This window comes from Lepeophtheirus salmonis, chromosome 10 (genome assembly GCF_016086655.4).
Source record: "Lepeophtheirus salmonis chromosome 10, UVic_Lsal_1.4, whole genome shotgun sequence".
Lineage (NCBI taxonomy): Eukaryota > Metazoa > Arthropoda > Copepoda > Siphonostomatoida > Caligidae > Lepeophtheirus > Lepeophtheirus salmonis.
The window spans coordinates 7,725,115-7,745,411 of record NC_052140.2 but is presented as its reverse complement, the minus strand read 5'-3'; the positions used below and the strand labels follow the sequence as shown (position 1 = coordinate 7,745,411).

At 33.2% G+C, this 20,297-nt stretch overlaps 1 protein-coding gene across 1 annotated transcript; it reads right to left on the bottom strand.

Annotated features, from left to right (window-relative positions):
- Positions 1–10,629: 10,629 nt before the first annotated feature.
- LOC121125486 (uncharacterized) lies at positions 10,630–19,746 on the bottom strand. Its single transcript, XM_040720678.2, has 9 exons — positions 19,504–19,746; positions 17,559–17,711; positions 15,793–15,874; positions 15,587–15,737; positions 13,327–13,525; positions 13,041–13,267; positions 12,721–12,971; positions 11,143–12,667; positions 10,630–11,083 (listed from the first exon to the last, which is right to left on the bottom strand). Exons 1-9 carry the CDS (start codon positions 19,571–19,573, stop codon positions 10,769–10,771), a joined length of 2,973 nt encoding a protein of 990 aa, XP_040576612.1. The 5' UTR covers positions 19,574–19,746; the 3' UTR covers positions 10,630–10,768.
- Between the last annotated feature and the right edge of the window lie 551 nt (positions 19,747–20,297).

The window sequence follows — 20,297 nt, the reverse complement described above, 5'->3', positions numbered from 1 at the left end:
CTGTCGATTCCCTCCTCTCGCTTGATACGCCATGGCTAATTCATAGTTTATTCTTTTTGAGGAATAAACAAAGTAATCAGTTATTCTACACTTTTGCTCCGTTTCCAAAAGGACAGGAATACAATTTCTAGTTGATCCTTTGTCTTTTATGTAATATATAAATTTTGTCTATATTATTATTTCTATGCATAAATTTTTTGGCTATCATACACAACTACAAATGTATCCCTACTACCTTAATAAAATATTACTAAAAAATATTATAATACAGTATAGAATTGAATTAAATACTAGGTATATATATTTTAATAATATGTAATTCAATTTAAAAAAGCCGAACAAATAATATGACAGTGATAGAGTTTGGAAATACATAAAATAAAAGGTAGATAAAAGGTTGCATGATTGGTCCTTAAATTAGTTAAAATCGATCCTGTGTAACATCAATGAGTGGGTTTTTTTTCCTTTTTTAGTTACTCTCTAATAGTATAAATTGTATAACCTAGTTACAATATAATATGTTCGTTTTTTATTGTATTATAATCAAAAAATGACTATATTTATATGATAATTGCAATGTTTATATATATATATATCTTATTTGAGTAAATAAATCATTGATATGAGTAATTCCATGGGCCACCGACAGGACCGGTCATAAGACTGGACTGGACCAAAAACAACACTAACTGTCACACCACCTTGCGGACATTATATTTTTTTTTAGTTGACTCACGCCCATTTAAATTCTCCTAGTTGAATTCCTGTATTCAATCCCGTTTCAAGAACGTGCATCTATTAGTTCAAATAAAAATTAATTTTATCAATAAATAATTAAATTTTCTTTGCTAATCTGTATATATATGTTACGGTTAGTCAATTAAGTGGAAAGTGGGTTGTTCAGTATGCTAAGAATCGCCACTTTTTCTCTCGTATTGGGCGAACTTCATACCAAGCCATGTATGAACATCTAATAAAGGTCGGACTTGAGGTCTTACATCTATCCAAAGAGTGTGAGTAGCATCTATTAGAGATATGTGGAAATATAGACCAGGAAAGACCCGATGTGGAGGGCATAGAGAGAACACGGGTTGATGACAAGAAATGGTTATTCTGTCCACAATCTGTATTCAAAGAACAAAATTGTTCCATCTGCAGCCTTAAATGACACGCTTCATAACCTTCCAGCGTTGCCATAGGGGAAAATGAAGATGATTGGACATATTATCTAACATTGACAATCTGTTCAGTACGGGCCAGTATAACAGAGAGGAGCTAATCACAAGCAAGAAGTACAAGCAAACAGGATAATGCAACTCTCCTCAGGGCAGTTTGTGGAGACTGAGGTAGTCCAAGTCCAAGTTCCAAGTATCGACCGTGGAAAAACACATCCCCACTACGTCTTGGATGTTTAGATCCATGTAGCAGAGAACAGACATATAGATTAGGGACTAAAAATGATGTATTAAAACAGCTCAATGTAAGTTAGAGCCTTGCAAGGAGTCATTCCTCAGTGTTGATGGAGCTTCTAGAGAGAAGGAAGTTACATTGCGACTGACCGCATCAATTCTGTCGAATGACTATGACATGGTTTTAAGTGGTGCAATTGCAACGACTCAAAACAAATAAGCCCATCTGCAAAAAAAAGGGACACCTCTGTAATAGCAAATGCCATAATAGAACAACATGCTGCAAAAGTAGTCTATTTGGTGAATGTGTTTATGTTCAAGATATTTAAAGTAAAAATATTTAGGTAATTATATTAGGTATGTTCAAAAAGATGCTTTCTTTGAAATTATTATATTTGATGTTGAAAAGTAAATTTAAATAAGTTTTCTTGTTTATGTCCATTTTGAAGAAAATAATACAATTTATATGAAATATACAACCGTGTTGTTCGAATGTTATGAAATAGGATCAATCATTCTAATGTAAGTTTGATAAGATCTTTACTCCTTACTGTAGTACCCACATTTTATCACGCTAATTAATTTGTTCACCTTTTATGCTTATAGTTTACTATTAAAAACACCTGAGGTTTCTGGTTGCAGAGGATCCACAGGAGGGTCATAAATCACCACCAAAGTTACACATACCTATACAGAGCCCACTAAGTATAATCCCAAAAAAAGTTCAATCCCTTGATTTGTGTAAATGACGAAGGTTCTTGATGCTCAATGAAGCTGTGGTGGTGGCTAATGACCCACCTTTTTGACCAAAGGTTCAATTGCACAACCCATGGGCTGGGGTGTATTATAGAATATTGAAAGGGGTCATTGATGTTCATGAAAGAGGTGGCGGTGGGTAATGATCCACTTCTTGAATCTGCAGTTTTTTTGTATAATCCATGGGTGGGGTGGGGTGTATTATAGGATATCAAAAGGGTTCCTTGGTACTCATTGAAGCGGTGTAAGTGGCTAATGATCCACCTTTTAACCAGTGGTTCACTAGTACAGCCCGTGGGACAGAATTAATCCTAAGATATTAAAAGAGGTCCTGGAAAATCCGTATAACGGCGGCAATACGTGTTGATACCCCTTGTGAACAAGCCGTTCACTTGCGTAACCTGTGGGTAGGGTATATTATCGGATATCAAAAGGGATCTAGAGAAAAGCTTCTTTTGAATGTGTCAAAAACATGTGGCCTCCCAGTTCCCCCGATCTTAATCCTTTGCATTATTCCATTTAGGCAAAGGTCGAAGAGTCTGCCTGTGACAAGCATCACGGGTCTGGGAAATCCATGAAGTCCTCCATCAAGGTAACATGGGATGCTTTGTCAAAAGATCACATCAGTAAGGAATGTGAGGCCCTCAGGAAAAGAGTGGGGGCTGCCATTGAGGCTGAGGGAGGCCATATTGAATTATTAAGTTCAATTTCAGTTCTAATTTATTGTAAATATAAGTATTGATTGTGTGAATACAATATCAATGAAAATATACTAGAGTATCAAATTGCTTGCAATGAAATTGTATCATAGTCAAATCCTTAATGAAAAAATTGCTTAGCAATGAAATATTTAATGATCAATTTACCCACAATCATTTCACCTGACAATATAAATAAAATATAAATGAAGATTGACCACTCTATTGGAAATTCATTAATTTGATCTGAATTTTTGAACATGTCCTTGGAATTTTAATCATTGTCCACTCTAACGGGCATTTTGCAAAATGCCAGATTTTCCACATGACCCGTAACATATTTATAAAATACATTTTGAGTGTGTGTGTTTCTTTTACGGGTGCCCACACCGTTGAATCTGGTAGGCTGAAATTTTAGATAGATACCTCTTTTGAGCCTGGTCAGGCTAAAACGGGGGTGTCGATTTTCGGGGGTTGGGGGGTCATATAAGGGGAGTTATGCTTTACCCAAAACACAAAAACCATTTTTTGGAGCTCAAGGAGACTAGATAGGCTTTGAGTTATAAATTAAAAAGTGTTTGGCATTTTAAAAAACAACTACACAAATAAGTACGTTTTCTAAATTTATTTAAAATCAAAAAAGTTTTGTGCAAAACAAAGAAATCTGTGAAAATTGCAATTTCGTTTGTTTCAGGTTAAAAAGAAGAACTTCCAATGGAATATGGGATTAGTAAATAACCTAAAGCTTGTAGAAATTTGGCTGTTAATTCGTTTGAATATAAATTCGACAAATAAAAATTGATGTGATACTTAAATTTCTGTAATTTTTGGAATAATTTTTCATTTTTGTCAATTTTTCTCATTTTCTTCCTCATTTTTTATCAAACGATGATTTTCAATTTTTTCAAAAGAAATAACCCAAAATGATGTATTATGGACATAAAATATTATGTTCAAATTGTATGTTTAATAATTTCAATTCCCGTAACATTTTAAGAAATAATTTTAGCAATTTTTGTAAAAATGAACCAGTTATCGCGAGTTATTTTTTCGAGAACGTCCTTCTCCATATTTTTTTTTTGTATTTGCAAGTACGGAAAAAGCATTAGTAGGTTGGTTTTCTTTACAATAAAAATAAATGCTATTAAATATTTTTTTCAAAATTAACGTCAAATTTATTTTTGTGATTTTAATATTATTTGCAAATTTCGATCTAGCAATTTTTTGACAATATAAAAAATTGACTTCTAATCTATGTAAAAAAAAATTATGCATATATGTTGGTATGTTATTTGGAGTTTTTAACACATGATTATTTTTTGAATAAATTTATAACAGTAGTACTAAGGTTAAAAGATCCAATAGTAATAATATTTGCAGGGGTTGCTATGATGAGAAGTTGTAAATTACCTTACTTAACCAGATTGATATTGTGTGTTTAGCATAAAGTATAGGCAATTTTCCGCGCCATCGTTATTATTATAGCAAGAGAATTATAATTATCAGGATCTTTCTCGACAATAGCGAAACATTAATATTATAATTGTTAGTATAATAGAATAATTATTTTGACCATTGCCAACGTGATGTCCCGCTTCCTCCTTAGCCGAACAACACTGGATAACCTTTTGCTAGTACAGGTATATAACAAAGTTTGTGTGTGTGTGTCCATTATGGGTGCCCATACCGTTAAACCTAGGAGGCTGTAATTTTGTATTCATGCCTCTTTTGAACCTGGTCAGACTAACGTGATGATGCCAATTATTGAGAGGTCATATAAGAGGGGATTATTCTTCATCCAAAATGCAAAACATGTTTTTGGAGCTCAACGAGGCTAGATAGGGGGTTGAGTTGTAAATCAAAAGGGGATTTGCGTCTCAAAAAACAACTATACGAGTATAGACATTTTCTAAAATGATTCAAATCAAAAAAGTTATGGGCAAAAAAATGATATCTGTGAAAATTGCAATTTCGTTTCTTTCAGGCTAAAAAAGAGAACTTCCAATAGGATTAGTAAATAAAATAAAGTTTGTAGAAAATTGTCTAGAAATTCGTGTGTCTATAAGTATAACACATACAAACTGAAGTATCTCTCATTTTCTGAATAATGTTTCAATTTTTTTCATTCAACGTCAATTTTTAGGAAGAAATGCCACAAAACTATGCATTTTTTCCATAAGTTTTTTAACTCTAAAATTAAATTTTTTTGGGACATTTCATCACATAATTTGTGCAAAATTTTAAAAAATGAACCGGTTATCGATGGTTATTATGTAGACATTGAAAGTAAGAAAACAATCTTGGTAGGTTTGTGTTTCTCTTTACCATGCCATTAAATTATATTAACTATTTTTTGCGCTAAATTGGCGCAAAACAGTTTTTTATTTTTACAATTTTCTTTGCAAAAATTAGAGCTATCATTTTTTTACTTGGTGCCATTCAAAAGAATTGAAAAAAACTGATGTCTGTTTCGTTTTGTATGATCAAAAAAGGCCGAGCAACAAGCAAAATGGCAGAGGGTGTGCGATCTCCTCTGCGCACAAGCTCATCTCCGATATGAATAACTTCACAGTGAACGCTGTTCTGAGCAGGAGAAATGATCATTTCTTGGATGAATCAAGATACCAGGTCTAGGGAACTTTCAGGATCAAACATCCAGCTCAAGTCATGGTCCTCGGCGCCGTGGCATCTGACGGAGGTTAGATGCCTCCCTGCTTCTACAAAGGATAATGAAAAAGTCAACGCGGACGTCTACTAAAAGTTCATCAGATACTGTGCTCTTAACATGGTTAACAAGAGCACGTTCCTCCGGGACAACTATATGTTTAGTCAAGACGTTGCCCCGGCCCACACATTCAAGCAAGTGCAGCAATTCTGCAAGGAGAGCATCTTGCCTTCGTCATCACACGACGTGAACCCCCTGGACTTCGCTGTTTTGTGAATCTTGGAGAGCAAGATGAACAAGACTTCTCACCCGAATATCGATGCTCGGAAGGCCTTGATCACTGAGGAATGGAGGAAGTTGTCCTAGGGCTTCCATCAAGGCCAGCTGTGCTTCTGTTTGTCTTCGTATTGAATCCATCAATGTGTCTATCCTTGGCCCGAGCAATGCCGTGTAACACTTTGCTAGTAATGTTATTTATAGTTATTATGTATCATAAAATTAGACTAATTTAAAACAAATTGTTTGTTTTCCATTAATTATGTTATATGTATTCTATTTATTTTAGTTTAAAAAGTCATTATATACCTATAAAAATAATTAATGAATTAACCGTTGTAGTAGCAAATCTTCAATAATCTACAATTATATATTTAGATATTTCAAATATTTGATATATTTATAAATTTATTGAGAAATCAATCAATTTACCTTAATACTACATATATGTAATCATTTGTTCAAACCATGACATACAGGGTGTCCACGATAAATTGGAACTACTTTAAACTTCATCCAGATCCATAATGGGGATATATAATGGGGTTAAATCATACTAATATAAAAGGTTGCATGAACAATACACTATAAATTCAACCACAATTGTTTTGACAACAAACAATAGTCATCATGGAACAAGCAAGGAGAGACGCCATCCTCGAATTGGCTCGCACGGGACACAAGCCCTCTGCTATCTACAAGCTTCTTAACTACCCCAAGACCACGGTGTACCGGATCTTCAATGCCTGGGAGGTTGAGGGGAAGGTCTGTTGCAAGGCCCACAACACGAGAAGTGACCGAATTCGCACTCCCCGCTTCCTTGAAGGCCTCCAGACGTCCATCAAGGCTCGCCGGGGACTTCCTTGTCCAGGTTGGCCAAGAACCGTGGAGTGAGCAAGCAGCTGGTCTCCAAGGCTGTGAATTAGGACTTCGGGTACAGGTCATACCGAATGGCCAAACAACACATCCTCACAGCATCCATGAAGGCCACCAGGCTCACCAACATCAATGACCTGAAGAAGCCATGGAGGAAGAATCATCTTCTTCTCCAACGAGAAGAACTGGACTATCGACAGAAGCTACAACGTCCAGAATGATAGGTGGATTGCCAAAGAGAGTCTTCACCACAAAGTTCCCGGCCTCTGGTGAGGTGATGCCTCCTTTCTTCTTCAATCCCAAGGAAAAGGTTAACGCGATAAGGTACTGTGAAGTCATGGAGGAGTTCGTCATCCCCTGGATGAAGGTTACGGCCGCTTGGAGGGAGTTCATATTCCAACAAGACTCAGCGCCCGCACACATATTCATGAGGACCACTAACCTCTTCAACTCCCACGACATCACTTTCTGGGATCGCAAAACCTGGCCCTCCACCTCACCCGACCTCAATCCGTGTGATTACTAATGGTATGGGAAGTTGGAGAGGGAGGTGTGCAAGGTCAGTCACAAAAGCATCGCGGCTCTGAAGGGCTCCATTACGAGGGAGTGGAATGCTGTCAATTCCGCGGAAGTCATAAGGGCATGCAAATCCTTTAGGGGCATGATGGAGAAGATGGTGGCCACTGAGAGAGGACAATTTGAATAAATTTATTGTTTAATATCATTTCTAACTTTTTCATATCAACAAATAGATGGCCTATATTATGTACGTCAAAAACCAACTTGCTGGAAATTAAATTAGGACAATTCGTCAAGAATATGAATGGCAGCGAGATACCGCTCCGAAGAATCTTAAAATATTATCCTTTAGCAAAATTTATAGCAAGGGGGAAGAAGAACCTCAATTAAAACGGTCACAAAGGAGAAGGGGTTGTCTATAGCCAAGATTCTTTTGAATATGTCCAAGAGCATGTGGCCTCCCAGATGCCCTGTGACTTCTTCCTTTGGATTATTCCATCTAGGCAAAGGTCGATGGAGCTGCTCGTAACAAGACTCGCTGAGACATTTTGATGCCACCATCAGGACTGCATGGACTGACTTGTCAAAAGACTAGATACATTAGGTATGCACGGCCTTCAGATAAAGGATGGTGAAGGTCGTCATTAAGGGGTAGGGAATCCATATTACATAAAAATTGTGAATTTCAGTTATAATTGACTTGAAATAAACTTAATTTTGTTCTCTTCGCAAACTAGTTTTTTAATAAAGTTTTAGTAAATAATCTACAATCGTTTACTCAAATACGACGCATGTAAGTGATCAGAGGTAAATGGTTGATCTCAGGTCAATGAAATTTTGTCAAATGATAGTTACACACTCTATTATTTTTAAATTTCAAACGAGAGTTTCTTGAGCGGGGAAAGACATTCACGTCCAACTGATAGTTGGCCAAATGGACATATTATCCGCTCTATAAGTTTGTAGCAATATCATTTTGAATGGACTTCAAAGAGGAGGTTCCCTAATCAAAATCATGATAGCCTTCAATTGTATATAACATGTACATGTCTTCAATGACTATTTTATTTTATACTTTGTAATACAAATGTATGTATTTTTTAAAGTGAATAATTATATTCATAGCAACGTTATTATTTTAGTACGAAAAGTTTGTGTGACTTTTTATTTTTTATAGAGAACCGATGATGATATCTTAATTCTATATTATTGATTTTTAAACTTGAAGAGTACAAGTGTGTATAATTTAAGGCCTTAGAACAAGTGTGAAAGCTTGATAATTATTTGAACGTATTTCAATAATAGCTTGAGCCACAGGTGTCCTATTAACAGCACAAAATTAATATATTTTTTTATATCATTGGTTTAATATATTTTTTACTTATAGCTACAAGATACATTATTTATGTATTCAAATACATAATATGTCTTATAGGTTTTTGGACTAGTAACATTGCAGAATAGTAAGTCCATATCTTATTCACCTGTTAGCAAAGTTAAAATAACAGAAGCAGGTCTTCGCTCTTTTTTTTTCTTTTTTTAAGTTACGCAGATTATATTTATTTCTACATATGGCTCACTGGGAAACAAGCTGTTGACCTTAATGACTCAAGACTTGCAAATCGAAAAGAACTACAGTCCATTTTTAAAACCTTACAAGAATCGACTTTATCACACGTATAATATCAGACTCTAGACATGTCTTGGATTCCAAAGCTAACACTTGTGAATATTCGACATACACCCAAATGTATTTCAATTTTTACCTGGATATAAAGTAGGTTTATCATATCCTGGGAAACAAATTGGGAAGTTATGGGACCCCAGTCAGCGGTGCTGGAATGTATTTGAAAATGGGGGACGCTAATTATCTAATGGTCATGTCACGCAATCTAATCCGGTAGTGACTAATATAATCATGTAAATATTAAAAAAAATAAAAATATTAGTGATCTGTCAAGAGCAAAACTCGTTAATTGGTATTCCAGCTTGTTGAAATAAACAATAAATGAAACTGAAAAATTGGCTCGTATACCTAAAATACGAGGTTTCTTTTTTTTAGCACAAAATAGTAAAAACGATCTCACTGAACCAACTTCCTTTCTCTTGGAAATTTAGAATTTACGTTTTCTGACAGGCAACACTATTTAAAAGAATGTTGACTGTTGTTAGAAGGTTTAGACGCAGAGCCTTAAAAGTAGAGTTACGACACCAGGCTATCCACTTTGACCATTCAAAATTGAATACTATATTTTATGTGAAGACCTCTACAATGCGATATATATAGTCAATAGTAAGAAATGTCATAATTTGACTCACAAGTTTTAATAATTTTTTTTATTTTAGAAATTCATATTTTGAATTATTCAAAAATAGAGTCCATTTGAACTAAATGTTAATTGAGGAAAATGTAGAATAGCCAGGAACCTTGGTGTTTTATTCTCAATGACTTCCTGAATGAGAGACAAGTCTATCTTATGGTTAATCCATATGCTCGTTTTGAAAATGTTCTGGAGAATCTTGCATCAACTCCAAACAAAGGGTGCATGGATGTTACAAATAAATTTGAATTGTCACTCGTTTGGGAACTGCTCATAGGAGGATGATTTAATTTTCCAGAAGTGCCAACCGTCTCCACCGATATTGCTACGGACTTTCGTTAGTCAAACACACTAATTGATAAGATGGCTCAACAGTCTTTAAATCAAGGTTAGGTCATTTAAATGGTGTCGAAAGACAAACGGTGGCTTTCCAGATGAAAGCCTCGATGGTTTCTCCGTCGGAAATGAGGAGGTGTTTCAAAATATACACTATACATAGTTCTTTTTGTGATTATTTGAAAAGGAGAAACATCAAACAAGGAACATAAAAGAGCCTCAAAGTGATAACGAGAAAATATTTGACGTCTTCAAAGAGATGATTCAAATATCGCTTACACTCAGGGACATTAGAGGTTAAAGTCAAATTCTTTAAAAAAATTTGGAAAAAAATTCGAGAAATTACATTTTTGGAAACAACTTTTTGAAATGTTGTTGAAAAATTTTAATAAATCCAAAAATGACATTTTTTTTGGGAAAAAAATTGGAAATTAAATTTCTGGAAAAAAAATTTTAAAATTTAATTAATTAAAATTTTTCTAGAAAAATTTCAAAAATCCACAGCTGTTTAAGTAAAATATTTTTTTCGGAAAAAGATTCCAAAAATGCAATTTCAAATATTAAATTTTCTATTAAACAGTCAAAATTCCTTAATTGGGAGTGGGGGGGATACAAACCCTCCAGTCCACCTCCAACGGACACCCTGTTGATACATATTAATAAATGATATAACTTTAGACTCAATGAAGAAAAACTAAGTGTTTTTTTATAAAGTTCCAATTCCCACAGAGATATGTATTACTCGTAAATCTATCAAATTAAATTACTTCATCATGGATCGTTGGTAATTAACCTGTAATTATATAAGGCATTTAAGACAAAGGATTCGTACAATCCTCTAATACAAGATACAGAATATTGCAACTTGTACAATACAAATATTTAAAAAAAAACTAATTTAAAAAATCTATTCTAGTTGGAGTAAAGAAGTGGTTGATTTGGATTGTCTATTCTATCTCTTTCATCATAAGGTTGATAGTAATCATCATTCTGGGATGCATGTGTACTCTTCACACTTGGAAGTCGAGTAAATGAATCAAAGTCTGCTGAATTAAATTGCTCTACACGATAGCGCGGTAGCTGTTTCAGTCCTATAGACACCTTTCGAGGGGTGTTTGTTGTGACAACGGGTAGAGTTGTAGCTGGTATGGGAGTTGTACTTGGACTATAAGGATATATGAATGTTGTTTCCCGCTCATTTTCTTTCGAAATCTGTGGTGGCATTGCCTAAAAAACAAAGGGATTGTACATAAATCAATGGTTTAAGGATTATTTATATGTCATACGTTATCTAAATATTCACGTCGGGGATTTTCCCGTCGGAAAGGTGGCCTTTGTGGACGATTTTCATAGTTGTTGACTAATGATGATGACAACTTTTTCCGATGATATTGTGGTCGAATAGCATTGCTTCTTCTTTCCAGAACATTGAAAGCTAAAATAGGCTGGTTCCCTGGTCCTTTAATGATGGGTTTAAATCCTGACTCACTCGTAATCTTTTGTGGATCGAATCTTTGTTCATTTTGAGGACTATTTAAGTTCTTGGATGGTAGAACGGACATACTCAAAAGTTCATGAGGGGTCACAGAAAAGTTTCCATCATTAAAATAGTCCGTAGTGTCACGTTGATACTCATCAAAATTTGATTGTCTATTCAGTGGCCCATTATTCATTCTAGATGACATTCTAATTTTTGGACGACTCAATCTTTTGGATGTATTTTCTATTGGAAATGGGGTAAGGAAGCGTTTCTGAAAGGATTGCTCTCCAATCCTTTGATTGTGCTGTTGCCTCACTTTGGACCTTTCATGTTGATTGAGTAAAGCCATGGTGTCCCTATTTCGCTTTAGGTTTAGTAAAGGTTCCTCCAATCTCGTTATTTGTGCTCCATGAGCTTGTTGTCCCGCATGAACCTGTTGTCCCCCACGAAAATGTGTTCCTCCATGAACTTGTTGCCCTCCTTGGTTTTGTCCCTGAAACCAATGCCGTGGCTTGGAAATGAAAGAAAAAAAGTTTTGTATAGGATTTCGGTTATCAGGTCTAGATCTCGAGTCAAATTCTTGGGCATCAAAGACTTGAGGGTCGTCACTTCGAGGCATCAGTGTGTCTCTGGTGGGGCTTTTATAGGGAGCATTCTGAGATGCAAAGGGTTGGGGTGGTCCCCGATTTCGAATGAGCATTGGTTTATCTTGAAAACTTTGGAGAGATTCATGCTTGAGCATCGTCTCTGTGGATTGTTGAATATTGGGTCTTCTTCGTCGCAAGGGTGTTCTATTTTCATTTAATCCAAAACGATTGTTTGGAGAAACTTGTCTTCTCTCATTGATAGTAAAACGAGATAGAGATGGACTATGGGGTGTGAAGTTGATTGTTTTGTTTCGAGATATTTGAGAGGTAGTTGATGGCTTGAATAATTTTGAATCCTCCTGATTCATCTCTTGGTAATCGCTTACCAATTCTGATGAGGCTTTTTCTTCGTGGAAAGATGATTGTGTTTTGTAAGGTCTAATCGAGTTTCTTCTCTTATATTTGGGATAGGGACGATTTGTGTCTCTTCTATCTTCTGATCTCACTATCGAGTAGCCTTCATCTGGAGACTCATTGCTTATCAATTCTTCCTTTTTATCATTTATAAATTCGTCATCTTCATCGTTTAACTCCTTCTTGGGATATTCCAGCTCAATATTAGAAAATGCATCTTTGTCAAAAGGAGTATCTATTTTTGTTTGATTTCTTCTTAATGTCAGAGCTTTTCGTGGAACCTTACGAATTGAGGTTAACTTTCGATTTTTGGTTGACCCTCGATTGAATCTATGAAAAAAAATTAAGTCAGACATTAACTAGTGGCCTTATCTCTAACTTACTTTCTTCGAATAAGTCTGTTTGTCGTTTTGGGCATATCTTTTGAATCTTCCTTCTCACAATCGGATTCACACTCCGTAGGCGCTTGCGTCTTTTTTGCGTTAGGAAAATGTTCAAATCGTGATGGGATTCGTTTTCTATATCCATGATCCAAGGGTTTCGTTGTAGTTGAAGTTACTTTTTCTTCTGTCACGGGTGAGGTTGTCGTATCATCACAGCTTTCAGAGAAACTTATTTGATTTTTCAAATCTTTCTGTATAAAAGTGATAAAGAGGTTAGATATGAATATTAAAGTTGAAAAAATATTGAGCATTGGGATTACATTATGGAGGAGGCCTAGCTGGACTAAAGAGGGAGGTAAGATTGTCAAATCCTGTTCCGGCGAAAATATCGTATAAGTGACGGACTTTCTTTTTTTAAGCGAATATAACTCCAAGGCTTTGACTCTATGGCTTTGAGCACTATCGGGTAGTCTCAGTGTAACTGTCTCATTTTCATAGTCGTGAAGGGGCTTAGAGCAAATGAGCATTTCATTATCAATCATTGACCCTAGAAAATGGATGATAAATTTGTTAATTTAATTGAATGATTTTGCCCCTGAAGTTTACCTTCACTCATGATTGCACGGAATATGATTTCATCATCACTTGGATCAAAATTAAAATCCAGAACCTCAATGGTTTTTTGATCAGAATAGAGTAGATTTGGAGATATCAAATTGTTTCCTTCTTTCAGACCGGTTAGTATTTTCGATTGAGGAATATTTGCAATCACTTCTTCATTAATGAGAATCCGCGATAGGACTTCCTAAAATTAAAAATTTACAATCCTTATACACTGTTTTGAATATTATTCATTAAAGATGTAACACATATTATTGGGTTTCGTTGTTGAAATACTAAACCAATGGGAGAGCGTTAAGAAGAAAATATAAAAAAAAAATTTGTTGCCAAATTTGTCAAAAAGACAGCGTGTTTAAAAAAATGAAAATCAAACTTTTGACACAGTTTGGTTCAACCAATTCATTGCTCTGATTTTTTACATCTGTTCGAAAGAAAGTCATATTTTAGAATTTGTCTTTTCTAAAAAAAAAAGGTCATTAGCAAAAAAATATAATCTGTCAAAGTTTTGTCGAAAAGTAACCATATAAAAATTGAAGTAATGGCCTTGAATCTCAAAACTGGTAATATCCCTTGGCAAAGACTTAATTTTGGAATATAACACCATTTTTAAAGTTGACCATACTTAAAAAAATAAAAATACCTTATTTGATTCTTTATTTCCATGACACAAGTGCAAACGATATAAATGCATACAAATAATTGCATTGTTTGCATACGTGTATTTATGTATAGGGTAGGGAAGCAAGACGTGGATTCGAGTGATGGATTTAGAAATACATAAATAACTTTATATTTTCAATAATAGGAAAAAAATATTCTTCACAAAACATGTAGACAAGGTTTTTGCAAAACTTTTTTCATTAAATATGTCCACCTTCATTGTCAATCACAGCCTTTACACGTTGGCTGAGAAACTCCTCTGACAAGTTGTCCCATGCAACCAATGTGGAGGACATCAGTTATTCTACATTTGGGTGTGAGGTCCTGTTGGTTGCCCTCTCCAAAATTCCCCTTATAGAAAATCAAGTGGGTTCAAATCTGGTGAGGGAAGGGGCCATATCTATTTGGACCAGAATCGAGCCGTGTTATCTGTGCAGAACATTTGGAACTTGGCGGACATGTGAAAGGGTGTGCACGTAGTTTTTCTTCGGGTAGTTGGTCTTCAGGCTTGGCAATATGATGTACCTAAGCCCCTTATAGATGGTCTCCTAACCGATTTTCTGCCCAGACCAAAAAAATACCCTTGATACGTCATGGTTATTTCATAATTTATTCTTTTTCAAATATAAACAAAGTAATAAGTTATTCTATACTTATCTCCGTTTCAAAAGAACAAGAATGTAGTTTCTTGTTGATCCTTCATCGTTTATATAATATGTGTGGCGATAACATACCCCAAGCCGGGATTTTTTTTTAATGAAACAGAGAAAAATGCATTATAAGAGTCAAATAAAATATTAAACCACTGAAACACTCTCAAATAAGTTATTAATATGAGTGATATTTGTTTTAATTTTTATAGTAACATATTGTATGTATACAAATTCAGTCAATTTAATCGTGCGGAATATTTAACTTTAAATTGAATTTTGAAATCATCAATATAATCAATTTCAGTTGATGAGGCATGGGTCTTAACAAGGTATTCCTTTCTTATTTTCGTTATTCTCGCAACGTGAATACTTTTATACACTCGTCTCTAAAAATAATTTTCACGTCATGACGTCTCAGTATCTTCATTGATCAGTTTTACCAAATAACCGATTTTTATCAGGTTCAGTTAACTTAAAAACAGTGGCTCCTAAGGAATTTATCACCTTTTTTAATTAATATAAAGTATAGTACTCATATCAATGGATACGTTTATCATACGGTCGTAATATTGAGAAAAATTATCCCAGCTTGCCTTTATGTTATCCCCACACATATATAAATAGGGCATTTTATTATTTCTATAAATAAATTTTGACAATTTCTTAATAGAAATAATATAATAACTTCTCTTTACTATTCTTTTAGTAAAATATTACTAGTAATGTTATAAAACAGTATCGGATAAAATACTATGTAGATTTTAATAATTTGTAATTCATTTTAAAAATGGTGAATAAATAAATTGACAGTGATAGTCTGTGTCCTGGGAGTATATAAGAGAAAAATTGCATTGTGTGTGATTGACTTATTTTGCTAAAAACAGATGATTTAGGGCCTACCTAATACATAGTTTAATTTGTTGATATTTTACCTTCTTTTTTCGAGAAATGGCAGCAATCCAATCCACATTCCTAATAGTTTCTTGATTAGGGAATTTGAGTACATAGAGAGGTGGGGACTCTCCTTTGGTTTCCTCTATCTTCTCGATCATCTCTACCATTATGATATGTAAGGGCCAGACCCTACAAAAATGTATTTAGCAATGACGTGGTTAGATAAATCTACATAGATTCATACTTTCCGTTAAGAAGTTGTAAAGGATAACCGACTTTTGTATAAGTCCCATCCTCATTCAGTGTGCCAGCAAAGATGAACACTCCTGTAAAGATATTTTTGTGGATCTTATGGTGCTAATTTTATATGGCTTATCAACACAAAAGCAAGTTAGCTTTGGACTTAATCTATTTTCTTCACATGTGCATTTACAAGAGCCCAAACTCGCAGGGAGCTATTAAATGACAACAAACAGACACACCTTGCTTTAATAAAATATATTTATGTTGTGTCAGACCTTATTTATTCGGTCCAGACCAGTCTTAGGACCGGTTCTATAGCCCTTAGAACTGTCAGTTCCTGGGAGCAGTCTTTAAGACCGTTGTCCTTAAGGCTGTCAGTCCTTTGTTTTTTTCCTACAAATTTCGGCACTTAATTACGCCAAATAAAGTATATGAAATATACAAGGGCAAGATTATATTTTGGGAGGGATTGGTTTTTGGATGATTTATTTTTTTAAATTGCAAAATTAAACTTTATTTAAAAAGATATTTCAAAAAATAAATCTAAAATATTAAATTTTTCGAAAAAAGTTTCAAAGATCCACAGCTATTGACAAAAAATAAAATATTTTGAAAAAAAGAAATCAATAGCTATTCACAGAAAATTAAATTTTTTGTAAAAAAATTTGAAAAATTTAATTTTTAGAAAAAAATTTGTAAATTAAATTAAATTTCAAATATTAATTTTTTAGAAAAAAAATTAAATATTAAGTTTTCTAGTAAAAAGCAAAAATTCCTTCATTTAGGAGGGCTACAGTCCCTCCAGCCAACCCCTGCCGACGCTCTTGGATATTCATGAAGAGGATTATATCCTCCAACAAATATTAACATTTTCAAAATAATGGAATTTAATACAAACATATTATATAATTTCTTAGTTATATCTTTTATGCTATTATATAACGGAATAACAAAAAAAGGAAAATACCCTCAATGACGTCACAAAGCATCGATCTTACATTCTTTAAGAACTTATTAATGGTAAGACTGTACTAAATTGCAACCCGAAATAAGGACCGACACAACACCAATATACATATGTACTCCTCCTTTCTTTCTTTTTTGAAATGACGTGCTGATCTGTAGATGGACATTGCACACACTTGTTGCTACATTGTAATTTTTATATCAAGAAGTCATGCAGTTCTAAAATCTTAAGAGTACACTCAAAAATGAGGCTTTGACAAACAGACACAAATACAAACGTGTCTTTATTAATATAGATTAGTTTCCATGTTATTCAACAAATTATTTTGACTCATCATTTGAAGGTGCTGGAGTTTACAACTACATGTAGAAAAAATTAGCGGTCAACATCAAATTGATATAAAAGATTCTAGATAGGTGCTTAAAAGGCATTTTCCTAATTAAATTAGCTACATCTGCTCTAAACCATAACTAATATTTTTAGATGAACAAACCATCACATAAATTTTAATTTGCAACCAATAATGAATCAAAATATTAGGCAGTTTATACTACTGTTAGATTCAAGAGTTATTCGAACTCGAAAAAACTCGACTTTACGAAAGGTGAAAATTTCCTACAAAATATTTCGAACTCACACGAAATATTTTTTGAAAAATTGGTCATTACTTTAGTTCGAACCGGAAAATGGAAATAACTTGAAAAATCAGCATTTCGAGTTTTCTTCTTGTCTATATTTTGTTCAAGATTGGTTTTATATTGACTCACCATATATATATATATATAAACAGATTAGAATACCTGATACATCCAAATCAATTTGAAGATCGGATAAGAGAATGAGAGTTGGACTCAATGCATATAATTTGGCTGATAGTCCAGCTTCTTCCTTTAGTAACTCTCCCAGATAGAGCCCCTTATCCTTGTCAAATGTGGATACTCCGTCATTACTCTCTAAACGTAAAAAAAAGTATATTTATTTAAGAAAATGATTATATCACTTAATTAATTGTATACAAAATTGTTAAAATTACATATATCATAATACAGTGTAGTGTGTACCTGGAAATAGTTAACAAATTGTCCGCGGCTCGACTTTATCAAGATTCTCAAAAATTACAGTGAGTCTTTATATAATATTTATTTTACTCTATATAACATTAAATTTTAAAGTGGAACGACGTAGCTCAATGGACTACGCTCACGAACTTAATGTGCGTAGGTTCGCGCCCCGGTTGTTCCTCTCGAAGGAAATATACTTTATATATATGGACTTCAAAGAAGATTCCTAGGTCAGAGAATACTCATGCTCGACCTATTGGATAAATGTTAGATTAAGGGACATACTATGTACAGGACCTGGTACTTTCAAAACAATACTAGGATTCGAATATAAGAAGTACTAATCACTTCTACGTTATCAATTAATAAAAAACATAATTCCATCATTATATCAACAGAAAACAGTTATTTTATTCGTTTTATGGTAATAAAAAGTTACATATTTTGATATATAAATTCAAAGAAAACATCAATTTCAAGCAAAAAATATAGCGTTGATCATATCTAGTGGTACACATTTTATTATTTTCAATCTGGAATGACATTAGTACAACATCACGGAGAAGGACAGCAAGACATCTTATCTCCAAAGAAAACAAGATGAGACGGTCGGGAAAAATATCAAAAAAATCAAAATTGTTTGGAGAAAAATTTGAAAAATTAAATTTCAAATATTAAATTAATTTAAAAATCTAAGGTTAATCACGAAAAAATTAATTCTTTTTCAAAATTATTCAACTATTTGCAATTTTTTTTTTTTTCAAAAATCTAGAACTATTTACAAAAAATATTTTTGGAAGAAAATGTATTTTTCAAGCAAATAATATTTTTTTTTAAATTTTGAAAATACCCAGGTGTTCTCAAAAAAAAAAAAATTAATTCTAATAAAAAAAAATTTCTTTGAAAAAAATTCAAATTTGTAATTTTTTGGAGAAAATTTCACAAATACTTAGTTGTTCAGAGAAAAATAAATTTTTTGAAAAAAAAAATTGAAAAATATAATTTAAATTCAAATATTAAATTTTAATTCAAATTTTAAATTTTCTGATAAAAACTATAAATTTCTTAATTTTGGAGGGGGTTATCTTCTTTTTTTTTTTTTTTTCATAACCTAGAAAAGTAATAAATAGTAAAATACCATTAATAAATAATAATCGGCATCGCAACTTAAACTTTATTTTCCCGATGCAAATTCCAAAAAAAAACACCCGATTCTCCAATTACGATTAATCTTTCCATCACTAATATAAACCTGAAATATTTATATACAGTAAGGCAAAATATCCTCCAGACAAAATGACTTCAAGGCAAAATGTCCTAAGGGAAAATGGTTTAAGGGTAAATATTTTAAGGTGAAAGTACAAGACACCATTCAGTGTAGTCACCCAAACATTTAGGTTACTATTATTTGAAGTAAAAAAGTTATAAGTGATTATTTAATGTACAGTATTTAGGGTCCACCCTGTACAAGTCTTTACAAATTACTAATATTGACACTCTTATTTATAACTCGAACTTGAGTTGCACATAAGTCTCTTTAAACTCCTAGTTCAAGTTCGTGGCTAAATACTCGTAAACAGCTCTGGATAATATTAATATCCACATAAAAACAGACACTGTATGAATTTAACGTACTTTTGCAATTTAAGAAATGATTTGTACTTATCTATGAAGAATTACTTACGAACTAGAACGAATGAAACTATTAAAAATAGGAGGTAATTAGTGTACATTTTGAATAATGATATAATCATTCAAATGTTGAGGTCCTTCAAAGATCCAAATTCACTTTTCCATAAAATAAAATATCAATGGTTTTATTTAGAAAATTTCACTTTTTATTTCTTCTTTGCTTGGATTGTTGGTTTTTTTAAGCTATTCACGAAAACTCTATACTTGGTCTACTAAATCTTAAACACCTTCTGTCATGATTTCCATTTTAATAAAAATAATAACAAAAAAAAGAAGAAGTAAATTCCCGTGGCATGATTACAGGATTAAAAAGAAAAGATACGGGAGTGCGTAAGAGGTACAATGTGAGGAAAAATCTCCGTTAGGATTTTTGACATACATACATATGTATTAGACTGGTTCTTAAACAACGATTACAGGTCGCAACGCAACCTACAAATTTAAAAATTTCATAATTTGTAGAATTAAAAACACATTTTACTTAAAAGTATAAGTCAAAATAGAACAGCTTATACAAAATAGGCACTTTAGATAAATAAAAAATCTTTCAAAAAGTGTTAATAGTTTTTTTCTAAAATGATTATTTTTACAAAAAAAATAACAAATGGCTTCTTTGTCTTTATTGTAGAATATAAAATCTAATCCAAACCAGTGGTTTTCACATACTTGGAGTATTTAAAGCACTCCAAATGCTGCTTGAGATTTTGAAATATATATATTTAAATAGGATCAATTTAAAAGTCTTTTGGCCACAGGTCTAGAATCTAACTCTCCAACCATCTATTG